Genomic DNA, 20499 nt, shown 5'->3' with positions numbered 1-20499 from the left:
TCTGCTGCCTATCAGTAATCTTAGTTGTTGCAGAAGTTTCCATCTGTGATGAATCTCAGCTGGAAGACTAGGCCCCCACGACTCCACATTTACTGCTTTCTTATATATAGAAGGATTCTACAGGATATACTGACCCTGAGTTAGGTTCTGTATTATACTGTACTCCAGAGCTGCACTCACTATTCTGCTGGTGGGGTCACTGGGTACATACATTACATTACTGATCCTGAGTTACATCCTGTATTCCACTTCAGAGCTGCACTCACTATTCTGCTGGTGAGGTCACTGGGTACATACATTACTCATCCTGTACTGATCCTGAATTACATCCTGTATTCCACTTCAGAGCTGCACTCACTATTCTGCTGGCGGAATGTAGATACATGATTTATCCTCTACTAATCCTTTATTATACTCCAGAGCTGTAATCACTATTCTGCCCCTTTGCTGTAAAGTTCTCCCTTCATTCTCTTGTGTTACTGGAAAGAATTGTCAGTGTCAGTCCCTGCACTCTTCTGTTATGAGTGAAGTTATCAGATGGCGGATTGTAAATATTTCTGGATTACCAGATGGCGGATTATACATTTTTCTGGATTACGGGATGGCGGATTGTAAATATTTCTGGATTATCAGATGGCGGATTGTAAATATTTCTGGATTATGGGATGGCGGATTGTAAATATTTCTGGATTATCAGATGGCGGATTGTAAATATTTCTGGATTATCAGATGGCAGATTACATCGCCCTTTGTAACCGTTACACACTATGAGCAATAACTTTACAGAGACAGAAGAAAAAAAGAAAAAAACTTTTATTTACTGGAAATGTCACAGATTATAGAAATATAGAAGTGAGAAAATCTGATGGAGGCGAAGAGGCCGCTGATCCTGGCGGCTGTTAGTGGAGGCGCCCCCTGCTGGGGACACAGTCGTCTCTCTTCAGTGTCTCTATTATCCTCTATGGATCATCCAGCGAGTCTATAAGACACTGCAGGACATCACGGCCGGCTCCCGGGGCTCCGCCATATGTTGCATAGATAATCGTGCTTTCCCCTGTCCGTAAATCGACGTCACAATCCGGATGTCTCCATCTTCTCTGTCGTTGCTGCTGATGCAATCGGTCACCGCAGGGATACCGCGAGAGACGCCAAGAATAGGAATATGGAGACAGACAGTCCCGACCCTCTGCCGCAGTCCTGGGCGTTTTCCTGCAGAAATAAAGATGGTGTCACCGCCCCAGGAATGGGGGTTCTCCAATATCTACAGGACCTGAGACCCCCCAGAAATGGTTGGGCCCATATAGGACATACATGTATATTATATGATCTACATCCATAGATGACTCCGCCCACATCGCCATGCTTACCTCGGGGTGAAAGGCGTGGCAGGGATGTGGCCGTCGTCGGAGTTTCTGGGATCTCATGCGCTCACACTTCACAGAAGCGTTATGTGCCGCGGAGTTAAGGTTTTAGATCCGATAAAACTACTGGTGTCCATTGCTGCAAAACTACAAGGCCCAGCAGGTAGTTCTGCTACAGCTGGAAAGTAAAAAGTTGGAGGTGTTGCAAAATCAGCATGCCCAGCAGCCTTAGATACTGGCGGCACTGCCCCCAACTTTTTACCTCCCAGCTGTTGCAAAACTACGACTCCTAGCATGCCCTGACTGCCTTCTATACTTAAAGGTGGTGTTACTCAACCTTCACCCTCCAGCTGCTGCAAAACTACAATTCCCATCATGCCTGGGCAGCCAAAGTTTTGGCCACTGAGGCCCCTCAGTAGCACAGGGACCAAGACATCCTCACTATCTATCCCATGTATGGGTGTAACTCATCAAGATGGGACTACCCCTTCATATAATACATCATATGGCATGATGGGAGTTGTAGTTTTGCCCAGGGAATCCCTTATAATAAGATTCTATTCACATTAGTGTTTTGTGCAATTTGACAGCCCCCACTGAAGATATGGCGTGAACCTCTCCCGCTATAGGCAACCTGTGTATACTATATCTATACAAGCTGCAGACATGCTGGGACTTGTAGTGTGATACATGTAGGACGGCAGATATAAGGATATATTTGACTTCTTTGGCTTGTAAGGAGACTTGGGGGAAGATGCTGCAGTCGCAGAGCGAGTCGCTGACTAGGAGGAGGAGGTTGCTGTGGACAACGTGCTGCATGACGAACATCCTGCAGAGCGAACAGAGAAGCGTAAGTCACCTGTGAGACAGCACCCTGACTCTATCCTGTGGCTGCTCGCCGTGTGAAATCCACCTTTACTCTGCAGTACCAACAACTACCACAAGAGGACAGTGTAAGCAAGCAGAAAGTAACCATAGAGCGGCGTCCTGCTGTATCCCGTCCTGAGAGTCTGTTACAATGTATCAGTGCAGGCAACACAGCGTCATTCAGAACTATAGAAAAGCTGTGGTGGCGGCCACATTGTTTATCACCCAGCTTTCCCAGGAACAGATCTACTAAGCCTGATGGTGGGAGGTGTGGACTGGATGGGGGTCTCACTTTTGGCAGTGACCGCACTCGATAAGCCCGTTGGCCTCTCGGATGGAGGTTTCATGTATGAAGGCCGGGTACTCGGTGTCACACGGCTGCAGCATGTCCTGCTTCTTGTGCTTGTGAGCTGAGGAGAGAGAGCGTAACATGTAAGGGAATAAACTTCTAACTCCTCCCCCATTACCCACAAGGCCGAGGAGAAGGGGGCCTCTGTGCCTGTGAGGATGGAACATACATTGTATATGGGGGCAGGAGAAGAAAAGTGGGGTCCTCAGGGGAAGGGCTAGAGGCCTGGGCAGTGGGTGTGGCTATATGATAGACCACACCCATTACAACCAAAGCCTAGTCTGGCTGCTCAGGGATTGGTGGACAGGATCTGACTGACAGGTGGGGAAGGGGATGGCCATGTCGTCGTCTCTTACTTACAGTGATGAAAAAAGGATTTTGCTGGAAGTCACATGACGGGTCACATGATGGATTAGGCGTCAATGATTTCGGATGAATGGAGGATGGATGAAAGAAATGAGAGAACATGAGCCTGGTGAATGAGCGCAGGGGCCCGGCAGTAATACACAACCTTATAATATCCCTATATAACAGCAATATAATGTATATAATATAGACATCTAGTGTCCGACAGCAGTACTGCACCTCGGGGGACGTCAGCTCCAGTGCCACCTACCTTCTGCTGTATTATCAGAGGACCAGAGGGGGCACAGGCTGAACTCCAGGAGGAACCTGGGGGCGAGAAGAAGAGGACAACGAGGGGTCAGACAGAGAAGAGGAGGACGAGGGGTCAGAAAGAGAAGAGGACAACGAGGGGTCAGACAGAGAAGAGAAGAAGGACGAGGGGTCAGACAGAGAAGAGGAGGACGAGGGGTCAGACAGAGAAGAGGAGGACGAGGGGTGAGACAGAGAAGAGGAGGACGAGGGGTGAGACAGAGAAGAGAAGAAGGACGAGGGGTCAGACAGAGAAGAGGAGGACGAGGGGTCAAAAAGAGAAGAGAAGGACGAAGGGTCAGACAGAGAAGAGGAGGACGAGGGGTCAGACAGAGAAGAGGAGGACGACAAGGGGTCAGACAGAGAAGAGGAGGACGACAAGGGGTCAGACAGAGAAGAGGAGGACGAGGGGTCAGACAGAGAAGAGAAGAAGGACGAAGGGTCAGAAAGAGAAGAGGAGTACGAGGGGTCAGAAAGAGAAGAGGAGTACGAGGGGTCAGACAGAGAAGAGAAGAGGAGGACGAGGGGTCAGACAGAGAAGAAGGACGAGGGGTCAGACAGAGAAGAGGAGGACAAGGGGTCAGACAGAGAAGAGGAGGACGAGGGGTCAAAAAGAGAAGAGAAGGACGAGGGGTCAGACAGAGAAGAGGAGGACGAGGGGTCAGACAGAGAAGAGAAGAAGGACGAAGGGTCAGAAAGAGAAGAGAAGGACGAGGGGTCAGAAAGAGAAGAGAGGAAGGACGAGGGGTAAGAAAGAGAAGAGGATGAGGGGTCAGACAGAGAAGTACAAGGGGTCAGACAGAGAAGAGAAGAAGGATGAGGGGTCAGAAAGAGAAGAGGAGGATGAGGGGTCAGACAGAGAAGAGGAGGACGAGGGGTCAGACAGAGAAGAGGAGGACGAGGGGTCAGACAGAGAAGAGGAGCATGAGGGGTCAGACAGAGAAGAAAAGAAGGACGAGGGGTCAGACAGAGAAGAGAAGTACAAGGGGTCAGAAAGAGAAGAGGAGGACGAGGGGTCAGACAGAGAAGAGGAGCACGAGGGGTCAGAAAGAGAAGAGGAGGACGAGGGGTCAGACAGAGAAGAGGAGGACGACAAGGGGTCAGACAGAGAAGAGGAGGACGACAAGGGGTCAGACAGAGAAGAGGAGGACGAGGGGTCAGACAGAGAAGAGAAGAGAAGAAGGACGAAGGGTCAGAAAGAGAAGAGGAGTACGAGGGGTCAGAAAGAGAAGAGGAGTACGAGGGGTCAGACAGAGAAGAGAAGAGGAGGACGAGGGGTCAGACAGAGAAGAAGGACGAGGGGTCAGACAGAGAAGAGGAGGACAAGGGGTCAGACAGAGAAGAGGAGGACGAGGGGTCAAAAAGAGAAGAGAAGGACGAGGGGTCAGACAGAGAAGAGGAGGATGAGGGGTCAGACAGAGAAGAGAAGAAGGACGAAGGGTCAGAAAGAGAAGAGAGGAAGGACGAGGGGTAAGAAAGAGAAGAGGATGAGGGGTCAGACAGAGAAGTACGAGGGGTCAGACAGAGAAGAGAAGAAGGATGAGGGGTCAGAAAGAGAAGAGGAGGATGAGGGGTCAGACAGAGAAGAGGAGGACGAGGGGTCAGACAGAGAAGAGGAGGACGAGGGGTCAGACAGAGAAGAGGAGCATGAGGGGTCAGACAGAGAAGAAAAGAAGGACGAGGGGTCAGACAGAGAAGAGAAGTACAAGGGGTCAGTAAGAGAAGAGGAGGACGAGGGGTCAGACAGAGAAGAGGAGCACGAGGGGTCAGAAAGAGAAGAGGAGGACGAGGGGTCAGACAGAGAAGAGGAGGACGAGGGGTCAGACAGAGAAGAGGAGGACGAGGGGTCAGACAGAGAAGAGGAGGACGACAAGGGGTCAGACAGAAAAGAGAAGAAGAGGACTAGGGGTCAGAAAGAGAAGAGGAGTACGAGGGGTCAGACAGAGAAGAGAAGAAGGATGAGGGGTCAGAAAGAGAAGAGGAGGATGAGGGGTCAGACAGAGAAGAAGGACAAGGGGTCAGACAGAGAAGAAGGACGAGGGGTCAGACAGAAGAGAAGTACAAGGGGTCAGAAAGAGAAGAGGAGTACGAGGGGTCAGACAGAGAAGAGGAGCACGAGGGGTCAGAAAGAGAAGAGGAGGACGAGGGGTCAGACAGAGAAGAGGAGGTCGAGGGGTCAGACAGAGAAGAGAAGAAGGACGAGGGGTCAGACAGAGAGGAGGAGGACGAGGGATCAGACAGAGAAGAGGAGGTCGAGGGGTCAGACAAAGAAGAGGAGGACGAGGGGTCAGACAGAGAAGAGAAGAAGGACGAGGGGTCAGACAGAGAGGAGGAGGACGAGGGATCAGACAGAGAAGAGGAGGTCGAGGGGTCAGACAGAGAAGAGGAGGACGAGGGGTCAGACAGAGAAGAGGAGGACGAGGGGTCAGAAAGAGAAGAGAAGAAGGACGAGGGGTCAGACAGAGAGGAGGAGGACGAGGGGTCACACAGAGAACAGGGATAAGAGGTTAGACAGAAAGAAGGAGGATGAAGGGTCAGACAGAGAAGAGGAGGAGGGGTCAAAAAGAGAAGAGGAGGAGGGGTCAAAAAGAGACTTACAGGACGAGGGGTCAGACAGAGAAGAGGAGGACGACAAGGGGTCAGACAGAGAAGAGAAGAAGAGGACTAGGGGTCAGAAAGAGAAGAGGAGGACGAGGGGTCAGACAGAGAAGAGAAGAAGGACGAGGGGTCAGAAAGAGAAGAGGAGGATGAGGGGTCAGACAGAGAAAGAAGGACAAGGGGTCAGACAGAGAAGAAGGACGAGGGGTCAGAAAGAGAAGAGGAGTACGAGGGGTCAGACAGAGAAGAGGAGGACGAGGGGTCAGACAGAGAAGAGGAGGTCGAGGGGTCAGACAGAGAAGAGGAGGACAAGGGGTCAGACAGAGAAGAGAAGAAGGACGAGGGGTCAGACAGAGAGGAGGAGGACGAGGGATCAGACAGAGAAGAGGAGGACGAGGGGTCAGACAGAGAAGAGGAGGACGAGGGGTCAGACAGAGAAGAGAAGGACGAGGGGTCAGAAAGAGAAGAGAAGAAGGACGAGGGGTCAGACAGAGAGGAGGAGGACGAGGGGTCACACAGAGAACAGGGATAAGAGGTTAGACAGAAAGAAGGAGGATGAAGGGTTAGACAGAGAAGAGGAGGAGGGGTCAAAAAGAGAAGAGGAGGAGGGGTCAAAAAGAGACTTACAGGACGAGGTTACTGAGCAGCCATTGGGCGGTTGAGATCAAAGCAAAGAGCGGCTGTAAGAGAAGACACAGAGGTGACTGGTGACGTGAGCTCCTAGCGTGTACATACTGTATGGGTACTCTGTAGACTGGCAGCAACAGTCACCAGCAGGGGGCTCCACTGTCATCCTATAGAGTTCTCTACAGTTCCCTGTCCCCATACATTATATGATATTTGACTGTAGTGTATAACCTGTATGTTACGTGTGATGTAGGACGTCTCGTATGTTACGTGTGATGTAGGACGTCTCGTATGTTACGTGTGATGTATGACGTCTCGTATGTTACGTGTGATGTATGACGTCTCGTATGTTACGTGTGATGTATGACGTCTCGTATGTTACACGTGCTGCACGACGTCTCGTATGTTACGTGTGATGTAGGACGTCTCGTATGTTACGTGTGCTGTACGACGTCTCGTATGTTAAGTGTGCTGTACGACGTCTCGTATGTTACGTGTGATGTATGTAACGCCTCGTATGTTACGCGTGATGTATGACGTCTCGTATGTTATGCGTGCTGTACAACGTCTCGTATGTTACGCGTGCTGTATGACGTCTCGTATGTTACGTGTGATGTATGACGTCTCGTATGTTACACGTGCTGCACGACGTCTCGTATGTTACGCGTGCTGTATGACGTCTCGTATGTTACACGTGCTGTATGACGTCTCGTATGTTACGCGTGCTGTATGACGTCTCGTATGTTACGTGTGATGTATGACGTCTCGTATGTTACACGTGCTGCACGACGTCTCGTATGTTACGCGTGCTGTATGACGTCTCGTATGTTACACGTGCTGTATGACGTCTCGTATGTTACGCGTGCTGTATGACGTCTCGTATGTTACGCGTGCTGTATGACGTCTCGTATGTTACACGTGCTGTATGACGTCTCGTATGTTACGTGTGATGTAGGACGTCTCGTATGTTACGCGTGATGTACGACGTCTCGTATGTTACGTGTGATGTATGACGTCTCGTATGTTACGTGTGCTGTACGACGTCTCGTATGTTACGCGTGATGTATGACGTCTCGTATGTTACGCGTGCTGTATGACGTCTCGTATGTTACGTGTGATGTATGACGTCTCGTATGTTACACGTGCTGCACGACGTCTCGTATGTTACGCGTGCTGTATGACGTCTCGTATGTTACACGTGCTGTATGACGTCTCGTATGTTACGCGTGCTGTATGACGTCTCGTATGTTACACGTGCTGTATGACGTCTCGTATGTTACGTGTGATGTATGACGTCTCGTATGTTACGCGTGCTGTATGACGTCTCGTATGTTACGCGTGCTGCACGACGTTCTCGTATGTTACGCGTGCTGCACGACGTCTCGTATGTTACGTGTGATGTATGACGTCTCGTATGTTACGCGTGATGTACGACGTCTCGTATGTTACGTGTGATGTATGACGTCTCGTATGTTACGTGTGATGTATGACGTCTCGTATGTTACGTGTGATGTATGACGTTGTGTAGGTAACATGTGATTGCGCTTACATTGAGCAGGCCGCGGCCTCCGCTGTGGTGATGATACGGTAGTTTGCACATGGCCTGGTAGTCGTACAGCGTCACCCTAGGACAGGAGAGAACAACACAGGATCAGCTGTCATGTCAGAGCCGGGTGTATAGGAATACATGGAGATGCTGGGAGTAGTAGTGCTGCAGCTGGTCACATGACTTACTGTCTGAAGATGCTCATGTGCAGAAGCTGCGTCATCAATGCTCCGTCCACCTCTCCCAGGAAGATGCCGGTCTGTAGGGGACAGTAGAGAGTCAGTCTCCCCCGGTGGTGATGACCTTGTCCGGACCCCCGGTGACCCCCTCCCCCATGTGATCTATGATGTGTTGTGTACGTGTTGGCGCCTGTCTGTACCTGCGGCAGGTGCCCGTCCCCACCAGCACCTATAATGGGATTCTAATAGCTGACAGACTGGGGGGGCAGATGGCGCAGAGCCATTATATCCAGTGATAGATGTAACCCCTGCAGTGCCAGAGGACAACAGGAGCATAACAGGGAGGACAACCCCCATCATCCCCCCCCTGTAACTACTGCCCCCATCCTAACCCCCCCTGTAACTACTGCCCCCATCCTAACCCCCCCCCCCCTGTAACTACTGCCCCCATCCTAACCCCCCTGTAACTACTGCCCCCATCCTAACCCCCCCCTGTAACTACTGCCCCCATCCTAACCCCCCTGTAACTACTGCCCCCATCCTAACCACCCCCTGTAACTACTGCCCCCATCCTAACCCCCACCCCCCTGTAACTACTGCCCCCATCCTAACCACCCCCTGTAACTACTGCCCCCATCCTAACCCCCACCCCCCTGTAACTACTGCCCCCATCCTAACCCCCCTGTAACTACTGCCCCCATCCTAACCACCCCCTGTAACTACTGCCCCCATCCTAACCACCCCCTGTAACGACTGCCCCCATCCTAACCCCCCTGTAACTACTGCCCCCATCCTAACCCCCCCCTGTAACTACTGCCCCCATCCTAACCCCCACCCCCCTGTAACTACTGCCCCCATCCTAACCCCCCACCCCCCTGTAACTACTGCCCCCATCCTAACCCCCACCCCCCTGTAACTACTGCCCCCATCCTAACCCCCCCTGTAACTACTGCCCCCATCCTAACCCCCCACCCCCCTGTAACTACTGCCCCCATCCTAACCCCCCCTGTAACTACTGCCCCCATCCTAACCCCCCCTGTAACTACTGCCCCCATCCTAACCCCCCCCCCCCCCCATAACTACTGCCCCCATCTTAACCCCCCCCCCCTTACCCCCGCTCACCTGCTCCAGCTCCTTGGACAGAACTATGAAGCCATTGTTATCGATCAGGTAGCAGCTCAGTCTCTGGAAGAGCAAAGAAGAATCAGATACCGAGGGGGCACAGGGGACCCCTAATCCTCAGAAGGAAACGGGGGACCCCCAATCTTCAGGGGGGGGTACAGGGGACCCAGAATCCTCAGAGTGGGGTACAGGGGACCCAGAATCCTCAGAGTGGGGTACAGGGGACCCAGAATCCTCAGAGTGGGGTACAGGGGACCCAGAATCCTCAGAGTGGGGTACAGGGGACCCAGAATCCTCAGAGTGGGGTACAGGGGACCCAGAATCCTCCTCTGAAGCATGTATATAGTGTGATGCATTGTGGGAGAAGCAGTGCGCAATGTATAGAAAGCTATGTTTCCCACAATGCACTGCAACACAGATGGACGTATCTGGTATGTCAATTAGGCAGAAGTGTGAATGCAGCTCTGGAGGTGAGTGCAGTCGATGTACCTCGTCCTGGCAGCTCATTGGGCACATCCCGTCCACATCGCTGCACTGCGGAGGATACAGAGTGTGTTACACATATATATATACAGGCATTACCCACAATCCCCCTGGTGATATATACTTACGTCAGTGTCGTTGGCCTGCGCGATGAGACCATCAGGAAAAGAAAACACAAAGACAATAGAGGTGAGTGAGGACATGGAACCCGGGCGCCATCATCTGCCTCTCAGGACTCCGGGAGAGCTGGGTGACTGTCATGGCGGCCACTTACCTGCTGCGCCACCCGCCAGAAGATTTCCTGCAGCAGCGACAGCTTCATCTGCACCCCGACAGCTGCAAAGAGAAGAGAAGAGGATGGGGACGTATGGAGGACAACCCCCAGGGGGCGCCGCGCTGCACCGTCACTGTCTCCTTCTCAAAACATCAAGGGAAGAGAGAGACGCCGGGACTTGTCATCTCCGCGGCTGCCACACATGAGCGAACGCACCGAAATACAGATTACAGCGGGTGGAGAGAGAGTGCCAGGGGGCGGGGCCAACTAAATGTCACCTGCTATACACGGCCAGCTAAATGTTATCTGCTATACACGGCCAGCTAAATGTCATCTACACCAATACGAGGTACAGTCTACACTGCTATACACGGCCAGCTAAATGTCACCTACACCAGTACAGTCTACAGTGCTATACACGGCCAGCTAAATGTCACCGACACCAGTATAGTCTACACTGCTATACACGGCCAGCTAAATGTCATCTACACCAATACGAGGTACAGTCTACTCTGCTATACACGGCCAGCTAAATATCAACTGTATTACACGGCCAGCTAAATGTCACCGACACCAGTACAGTCTACACTGCTACACACGTCCAGCTAAATGTCACCGACACCAGTATAGTCTACACTGCTATACACGTCCAGCTAAATGTCACCTACACCAGAACAGTCTACACTGCTATACACGGCCAGCTAAATGTCACCGACACCAGTATAGTCTACACTGCTATACACGGCCAGCTAAATGTCATCTACACCAATACGAGGTACAGTCTACTCTGCTATACACGGCCAGCTAAATATCACCTACACCAATACGAGGTACAGTCTACACTGCTATACACGGCCAGCTAAATGTCACCTACACCAGTATAATCTACACTGCTATACACGTCCAGCTAAATGTCACCTACACCAATACAGTCTACACTGCTACACACGTCCTTCTAAATATCACCTACACCAGAACAGTCTACACTGCTATACACGTCCAGCTAAATGTCACCGACACCAGTATAGTCTACACTGCTATACACGGCCAGCTAAATGTCACCTACACCAGAACAGTCTACACTGCTATACACGTCCAGCTAAATGTCACCTACACCAGAACAGTCTACACTGCTATACACGTCCAGCTAAATATCACCTACACCAGTACAGTCTACACTGCTATACACGTCCAGCTAAATGTCACCGACACCAGTATAGTCTACACTGCTATACACGGCCAGCTAAATGTCACCTACACCAGTACAGTCTACACTGCTATACACGTCCAGCTAAATGTCACCTACACCAGAACAGTCTACACTGCTATACACGTCCAGCTAAATGTCACCGACACCAGTATAGTCTACACTGCTATACACGGCCAGCTAAATGTCACCTACACCAGAACAGTCTACACTGCTATACACGGCCAGCTAAATGTCATCTACACCAGTACGAGGTACAGTCTACTCTGCTATACACGTCCAGCTAAATGTCACCTACACCAGTACAGTCTATACTGCTACACACGTCCAGCTAAATGTCACCTACACCAGAACAGTCTACACTGCTACACACGTCCAGCTAAATATCACCTACACCAGTACAGTCTACAGTGCTATACACGTCCTTCTAAATATCACCTACACCAGAACAGTCTACACTGCTATACACGTCTAGCTAAATGTCACCTACACCAGAACAGTCTACACTGCTATATACGGCCAGCTAAATGTCACCTACACCAGTACAGTCTACAGTGCTACACACGTCCAGCTAAATGTCACCTACAACAGTACAGTCTACACTGCTATACACGTCCTTCTAAATATCACCTACACTAGAACAGTCTACACTGCTATAGTCTACACTGCTATACACGGCCAGCTAAATGTCACCTACACCAGAACAGTCTACACTGCTATACACGTCCAGCTAAATGTCACCGACACCAGTACAGTCTACACTGCTATACACGTCTAGCTAAATGTCACCTACACCAGAACAGTCTATACTGCTACACACGTCCTTCTAAATATCACCTACACCAGAACAGTCTACACTGCTATACACGTCCAGCTAAATGTCACCTACACCAGAACAGTCTACACTGCTATACACGGCCAGCTAAATGTCACCTACACCAGAACAGTCTACACTGCTATACACGTCCAGCTAAATGTCACCTACACCAGAACAGTCTACACTGCTATACACGTCCAGCTAAATATCACCTACACCAGAACAGTCTACACTGCTATACACGTCCAGCTAAATGTCACCTACACCAGAACAGTCTACACTGCTATACACGGCCAGCTAAATGTCACCTACACCAGAACAGTCTACACTGCTATACACGTCCAGCTAAATGTCACCGACACCAGTACAGTCTACACTGCTATACACGTCCAGCTAAATGTCACCTACACCAATACAGTCTACACTGCTATACACGTCCAGCTACATACACATGAGCATTATTCATCCTTCTTACTGGCTTACTGTTAGCTCTCAGGATTTACCACATTACATCTCTCTGCTGCCCCCTGCTGGTATACTGTTAGCTCTCAGGATACAGGACCCCATATCCCCCTGCTGGTATACTGTTAGCTCTCAGGATACAGGACCCCATACCCCCCTGCTGGTGTATACTGTTATCTCTCAGGATACAGGACTCCATATCCCCCTGCCGGTATACTGTTAGCTCTCAGGATACAGGACCCCATATCCCCCTGCTGGTATACTGTTATCTCTCAGGATACAGGACCCCATATCCCCCTGCTGGTATACTGTTATCTCTCAGGATACAGGACCCCATATCCCCCTGCTGGTATACTGTTATCTCTCAGGATACAGGGCCCCATATCCCCCTGCTGGTATACTGTTATCTCTCAGGATACAGGACCCCATATCCCCCTGCTGGTATACTGTTAGCTCTCAGGATACAGGACCCCATATCCCCCTGCTGGTGTATACTGTTATCTCTCAGGATACAGGGCCCCATATCCCCCTGCTGGTATACTGTTATCTCTCAGGATACAGGACCCCATATCCCCCTGCTGGTGTATACTGTTATCTCTTAGGATACAGGGCCCCATATCCCCCTGCTGGTATACTGTTAGCTCTCAGGATACAGGACCCCATATCCCCTGCTGGTGTATACTGTTATCTCTCAGGATACAGGACCCCATATCCCCCTGCTGGTATACTGTTATCTCTCAGGATACAGGACCCCATATACCCCTGCTGGTGTATACTGTTAGCTCTCAGGATACAGGACCCCATATCCCCCTGCCCCTGTTAGTGCTATGTTACACTGAAGGAAGTGTAGTGTTTAGTACCAGGTTGGAATAGTGCAGTGCATTATGGGAGGTCAGACAAGTAATAAGAGATATGTCAGACAAGACATGCACAGTGGCAGCCAGCAGAATTGTGAATGCAGCTCTGAATGTGTTGAGGAGTAGGACAGCAGGGTAGGTATAGCCAGTTGACACTGCTCAGCATTTTCTAGCCAGTAAGATAGTTGGCCATGTACTATGTGGCTGCTGGCTGTCAGGGCATGCTGGGGGTTGTAGTTTTGGATAAGTTAGACAGCCACAGGTGCAGTCATTCATCTCTATTATTAGTTTTTTTTCTTTCCCCTCCGGAGCTGAGGGAACCCCGATACTGACCGCAGATCCTCCCAGGCACAGGGTTAAATCATCAGATGACTGCTCTAAGAATATCCCTCCCAGTGACTTCCCACCTAGCGCTCTCACCTTCCCTCGCTGCCATCTCTCACTCTCCCAGCAGCGAAAATGTGAACTTTTCTTCTGCGTCATTCAGACACAAATATAGGAACTTTATACCTTGTCAGAACCCATATATATCCGTCCATAAGGGAGGGGCAGTCAGCAGTCCTACATGTGACCACAGGCTGAAAATAAGGACCGTCCCAGGCTTCATCAACAATCAAGAACAGATGAGAATACAGCCTATCCATCACTAGAGCTCAGCGGTGACATCACTGAGAATACAGCCTATCCATCACTAGAGATCAGCGGTGACATCACTGAGAATACAGCCTATCCATCACTAGAGATCAGCGGTGTCATCACTGACAATACAGCCTATCCATCACTAGAGATCAGTGACATCACTGAGAATACAGCCTATCCATCACTAGAGATCAGCAGTGACATCACTGAGAATACAGCCTATCCATCACTAGAGATCAGTGACATCACTGAGAATACAGCCTATCCATCACTAGAGATCAGCGGTGACATCACTGAGAATACAGCCTATCCATCACTAGAGATCAGTGACATCACTGAGAATACAGCCTATCCATCACTAGAGATCAGCGGTGACATCACTGAGAATACAGCCTATCCATCACTAGAGATCAGTGACATCACTGAGAATACAGCCTATCCATCACTAGAGATCAGCGGTGACATCACTGAGAATACAACCTATCCATCACTAGAGATCAGCGGTGACATCACTGAGAATACAGCCTATCCATCACTAGAGATCAGCGGTGACATCACTGAGAATACAGCCTATCCATCACTAGAGATCAGTGACATCACTGAGAATACAGCCTATCCATCACTAGAGATCAGTGACATCACTGAGAATACAGCCTATCCATCACTAGAGATCAGTGACATCACTGAGAATACAGCCTATCCATCACTAGAGATCAGTGACATCACTTTTTGTATTCGTGTAGTTATGACCCCGTGAGGTAAGAATGCAAATGTATTTCATAGGACACAAACAGTGGCTATATAGCAGCACAGAGTATGTCAGGAGAGGAGGTAGCATGGTGTCGGCGAGGACAGGAGTAGGGAACATTTATCTGTACAGATGTTCAGGACTGGAGGGACCACAGCCAGCTCCTCTGCTGTCACCATCACTGCCCCCCCCCCCCCACACACACACACACAGGCCGGTCACCATCACTGCCCCCCCACAGGCCAGTCACCATCACTGCCCCCCCCCCCACAGGCCGGTCACCATCACTGCCGCCACAGGTCGGTCACCATCACTGCCCCCACAGGCCGGTCACCATCACTCCCCCCCCCCCCCCACAGGTCGGTCCCCATCACTGCCCCCACAGGCCGGTCACCATCACCGGCCCCCCCACAGGCCGGTCACCGTCACTGCCCCCACAGGCCGGTGACCATCACTGCCGCCACAGGCCGGTCACCATCACCGGCCCCACCACAGGCCGGTCACCGTCACTGCCCCCACAGGCCGGTCACCATCATTGCCCCCCCCACAGGCCGGTCACCATCATTGCCCCCACAGGCCGGTCACCATCACTGCCCCCCCCACAGGCCGGTCACCATCACTGCCCTCACAGGCCGGTCACCATCATTGCCCCCCCCCACAGGCCGGTCACCATCACTGCCCCCACAGGCCGGTCACCATCACTGCCCTCACAGGCCGGTCACCATCACTGCCCCCCCCCCCCCCCCCACAGGCTGGTCACCATCACTGCCCCCACAGGCCGGTCACCATCACTGCCCTCACAGGCCGGTCACCATCATTGCCCCCCCCCCCCCCACAGGCCGGTCACCATCACTGCCCCCACAGGCCGGTCACCATCACTGCCCCCACAGGCCGGTCACCATCATTGCCCCCCCCCCCCCACAGGCTGGTCACCATCACTGCCCCCACAGGCCGGTCACCATCACTGCCCCCCCCCCACAGGCCGGTCACCATCATTGCCCCCCCCCCCACAGGCCGGTCACCATCACTGCCCCCACAGGCCGGTCACCATCACTGCCCCCCCAGGCCGGTCACCATCATTGCCCCCCCCCCCCACAGGCCGGTCACCATCATTGCCCCCCCCCCCCCACAGGCCGGTCACCATCACTGCCCCCACAGGCCGGTCACCATCATTGCCCCCCCCCCCCCACAGGCTGGTCACCATCACTGCCCCCACAGGCCGGTCACCATCATTGCCCCCCCCCCCCCACAGGCCGGTCACCATCATTGCCCCCCCCCCCCCACAGGCCGGTCACCATCACTGCCCCCACAGGCCGGTCACCATCATTGCCCCCCCCCCCCCCCACAGGCTGGTCACCATCACTGCCCCCACAGGCCGGTCACCATCATTGCCCCCCCCCCACAGGCCGGTCACCATCATTGCCCCCCCCCCCCACAGGCCGGTCACCATCACTGCCCCCCCCCCACAGGCCGGTCACCATCATTGCCCCCCCCCCCCACAGGCTGGTCACCATCACTGCCCCCACAGGCCGGTCACCATCACTGCCCCCACAGGCTGGTCACCATCACTGCCCCCACAGGCCGGTCACCATCACTGCCCCCCCCCACAGGCCGGTCACCATCATTGCCCCCCCCCCACAGGCCGGTCACCATCATTGCCCCCCCCCCCACAGGCCGGTCACCATCACTGCCCCCCCCCACCGGCCGGTCACCATCATTGCCCCCCCCCCCCACAGGCCGGTCACCATCACTGCCCCCACAGGCCGGTCACCATCACTGCCCCCCCCCCACCGGCCGGTCACCATCATTGCCCCCCCCCCACAGGCCGGTCACCATCACTGCCCCCCCCCCCACAGGCCGGTCACCATCATTGCCCCCCCCCCCCCGCACAGGCCGGTCACCATCACTGCCCCCACAGGCCGGTCACCATCACTGCCCCCCCCCCACAGGCCGGTCACCATCATTGCCCCCCCCCCCACAGGCCGGTCACCATCACTGCCCCCCCCCCCCACAGGCCGGTCACCATCACTGCCCCCACCGGCCGGTCACCATCCCTGCCCCCCCCCCCCCCCACAGGCCGGTCACCATCACTGCCCCCACAGGCCGGTCACCATCATTGCCCCCCCCCCCCCACAGGCCGGTCACCATCACTGCCCTCAGAGGTCGGTCAGCAGCTGCTGCGCTCCTCTTGGCACTCGGCATCACGCCCGCTCGGAGTGGGTGGCGAATCCCATTGTGCTCCACAGATGGGCGATCGCAGCTGACAGGGATAATAACAGGGGGGAGACAGCAGCGAGACATTAATATCCCGAACACACCCCGAAAACAACAGCAAACAAAGAAGAGACCCACATAATGAGGGGCCCGGACCCCCGAGGAGACACGAGAGGAGATGGGGCGCAGCAAAAATAGCAAGAGAGGGATGTACACCGAACAGACACCAAGTGAGGGAAGAGACTGCAAGCAAGGAAAGAGACAGCAAGTAAGGCAAGAGACAGCAAGTGAGGCAAGAGACAGCAAGTGAGGGAAGAGACAGCAAGTGAGGGAAGAGACTGCAAGTGAGGGAAGAGACTGCAAGTGAGGGAAGAGACGGCAAATAAGCATAAAGACAGACAGCAAGTGAGGGAAGAGACAGCAAGCGAGGGAAGAGACAGCAAGTAAGGAAAGAGACAGCAAGTGAGGGAAGAGACGGCAAATAAGCATAAAGAAAGACAGCAAGTGAGGGAAGAGACAGCAAGTAAGGAAAGAGACAGCAAGTAAGGCAAGAGACAGCAAGTGAGGGAAGAGACAGCAAGTGAGGGAAGAGACGGCAAATAAGCATAAAGACAGACAGCAAGTGAGGGAAGAGACAGCAAGCGAGGGAAGAGACAGCAAGTAAGGAAAGAGACAGCAAGTGAGGGAAGAGACGGCAAATAAGCATAAAGACAGACAGCAAGTGAGGGAAGAGACAGCAAGTAAGGAAAGAGACAGCAAGTAAGGAAAGAGACAGCAAGTAAGGCAAGAGACAGCAAGTGAGGCAAGAGACAGCAAGTGAGGGAAGAGACTGCAAGTGAGGGAAGAGATGGCAAATAAGCATAAAGACAGACAGCAAGTGAGGGAAGAGACTGCAAGAAAGGGAAGAGACAGCAAGTGAGGGAAGAGATGGTAAGTGAGGGAAGAGATGGTAAGTGAGGGAAGGCAAATGAAGGCAGGGGAAGTAAGGGAGGGAAGAGATAGATGGCAAGTGAGGGAAGAGGAAGTGACAGTGAGAGAAGTGACCACTCTAGACTGCCCCCCCCCCCCCCCATGCCTCATTGTGTTTCAGTACGGACTCTTGACACCAGAAGTGGCTGCTGATTAGCTGCTCACCCTAGCTTCCTGTTAGTACACAACAGTATAGGAGGAGGTAGGGGACTCACTGCCGAGGCTGCTGTAATCACAGGACCTCATAAAGGAGAGTGAGAGACTGCCTGTGTCAGTGCCGAGGCTGCTGTAATTACAGGACCTTATAAAGGAGAGTGACAGACTGCCAGTGTCAGTGCTGAGGCTGCTGTAATCACAGGACCTCATAAAGGAGAGTGACAGACTGCCAGTGTCAGTGCCGAGGCTGCTGTAATCACAGGACCTCATAAAGGAGAGTGAGAGACTACAGCAGCCTCAGCACTGACACAGGCAATCACAGGACCTCATAAAGGAAAGTGACAGACTGCCAGTGTCAGTGCTGAGGCTGCTGTAATCACAGGACCTCATAAAGGAGAGTGAGAGACTGCCTGTGTCAGTGCCGAGGCTGCTGTAATTACAGGACCTAATAAAGGAGAGTGACAGACTGCCAGTGTCAGTGCCGAGGCTGCTGTAATCACAGGACCTCATAAAGGAGAGTGACAGACTGCCAGTGTCAGTGCCGAGGCTGCTGTAATCACAGGACCTCATAAAGGAGAGTGAGAGACTACAGCAGCCTCAGCACTGACACAGGCAATCACAGGACCTCATAAAGGAGAGTGACAGACTGCCAGTGTCAGTGCTGAGGCTGCTGTAATCACAGGACCTCATAAAGGAGAGTGGCAGACTGTCTGCCAGTGTCAATGCTGAGGTTGCTGTAATCACAGGACCTCACATAGCAGAGTGACAGACTGTCTGCCAGTGTCAGTGCTGAGGCTGCTGCACTCACAGGACCTAACTAGCTGCCAAATTCCCAGTACATCCACAGGGGGGAGGTAAATGGCTACAGAAATTTAATATTTGCTTCTCCATGATTGTGTTTTTTTTCCCTTTGATTCACAGACATAGGCAGTGATGCAGCGATAGGGGTCGCAGGGGTTGCAGCTGTGACCGGGCCCATAAATCAGGGGCCCTTTACAATCAGCTGAATTTATCACTGGTGACTCCAATCAAGGCGCGGAAACTTCTCAGAGATGATTAGAAGAAAAGGGAGAAGTCCTGTGTCATAGAGAAAGCTGCGGATACTGATGGCCGGGGAAATGAGAGATATCCCTATGTATTACAATGATCAAAAAATAGTTTCATTCTCTCAACTCATTCTGGGAAAATTGTGTGTGTGTGTGTGTAGATATATATATATATCTGTGTGTATATCTGTGTGTGTGTATATATGTTTATAAATATATATATATGTATATAATGGATCCATGTGTGTATATGTATGTGTGTGTATATCTCTGTGTGTGTATATCTCTTGTGTGTATATCTCTGCATGTGTATATATGTCTATATATCTATATATATATATATATATATATATATATATATATATATATATATATACAGTGGTACCTCCGTTCTCGAACTTAATTGGTTCCGGAAGGCAGTTTGAAAACCGAGCAGTGTCTTCCCATAGGAAATAATGTAAATGTGATTAATTGGTTCCCAGCAATTATAGTACAGTCGTCACCACCTCCTCACCCATCCTTTACTGTATAGCGTCCCCCCCATCCCAGCACTGTAATGTATGGGAGATGGTGGTGCACTGCCTGTACTACTACTGCACTGTATATGCACTCCAGCAGTCTTATACAGCACTGTACTGTATGTGAAGCCTCACCACTGCTTAACTCACCAGAATGATGGAGATCCCTGTGTATATATGTATATGATGGATCCCTGTGTATATATGTATATGATGGATCCCTGTGTATATATGTATATGATGGATCCCTGTGTATATATGTATATGATGGGATCCCTGTGTATATATGTATATGATGGATCCCTGTGTATATATGTATATGATAGGATCCCTGTGTATATATGTATATGATGGGATCCCTGTGTATATATATGTATATGATAGGATCCCTGTGTATATATGTATATAATGGATCCCTGTGTATATATGTATATGATGGATCCCTGAGTATATATGTATATGATGGGATCCCTGTGTATATGATGGATCCCTGTGTATATATGTATATGATAGAGATCCCTGTGTATGATGGATCCCTGTGTATATGATGGATCCCTGTGTATATATGTATATGATAGAGATCCCTGTGTATGATGGGATCCCTGTGTATATATGGATATGATGGATCCCTGTGTATATATGTATATGATGGATCCCTGTGTATATATGTATATGATGGGATCCCTGGTGCCCGGTGACTGCTGTGTATGGCAGGAGGTTGCCCATGTCTGTGTGCCATGTAGGGGGGTTACACGTGTGTGTGTGTGTGTGTGTGTGTGGCTCGCTCCTGCCTACTCCGCTCAGTC

At 51.7% G+C, this 20499-nt stretch overlaps 1 protein-coding gene across 5 annotated transcripts in view; it reads right to left on the bottom strand.

Moving 5' to 3' along the window:
• Positions 1 to 826: 826 nt before the first annotated feature.
• Positions 827 to 20499, bottom strand: part of CACNA2D4 (calcium voltage-gated channel auxiliary subunit alpha2delta 4) — a 118486-nt gene continuing 98813 nt past the window's right edge. For all 5 annotated transcript variants that reach the window (XM_069965013.1, XM_069964980.1, XM_069964985.1 and 2 more), the window contains 13 exons: positions 10061 to 10122; positions 9915 to 9929; positions 9793 to 9837; positions 9304 to 9366; positions 8191 to 8261; positions 8006 to 8081; positions 6457 to 6509; positions 3194 to 3249; positions 2938 to 2958; positions 2521 to 2638; positions 2073 to 2190; positions 1368 to 1445; positions 827 to 1209 (listed from right to left, as the gene is read on the bottom strand). In XM_069965013.1, coding sequence (XP_069821114.1) covers positions 1123 to 1209; positions 1368 to 1445; positions 2073 to 2190; positions 2521 to 2638; positions 2938 to 2958; positions 3194 to 3249; positions 6457 to 6509; positions 8006 to 8081; positions 8191 to 8261; positions 9304 to 9366; positions 9793 to 9837; positions 9915 to 9929; positions 10061 to 10122 — 863 coding nt within the window. In that variant the 3' untranslated portion in view covers positions 827 to 1122. The remainder of the gene's footprint in view (positions 1210 to 1367; positions 1446 to 2072; positions 2191 to 2520; positions 2639 to 2937; positions 2959 to 3193; positions 3250 to 6456; positions 6510 to 8005; positions 8082 to 8190; positions 8262 to 9303; positions 9367 to 9792; positions 9838 to 9914; positions 9930 to 10060; positions 10123 to 20499) is intronic.

This window comes from Dendropsophus ebraccatus, chromosome 1, assembly GCF_027789765.1.
Source record: "Dendropsophus ebraccatus isolate aDenEbr1 chromosome 1, aDenEbr1.pat, whole genome shotgun sequence".
NCBI classification, from domain to species: Eukaryota; Metazoa; Chordata; class Amphibia; order Anura; family Hylidae; genus Dendropsophus; species Dendropsophus ebraccatus.
Note: the sequence above shows the minus strand (reverse complement) of the source record. Positions and strands in the feature narration are given on the sequence as shown.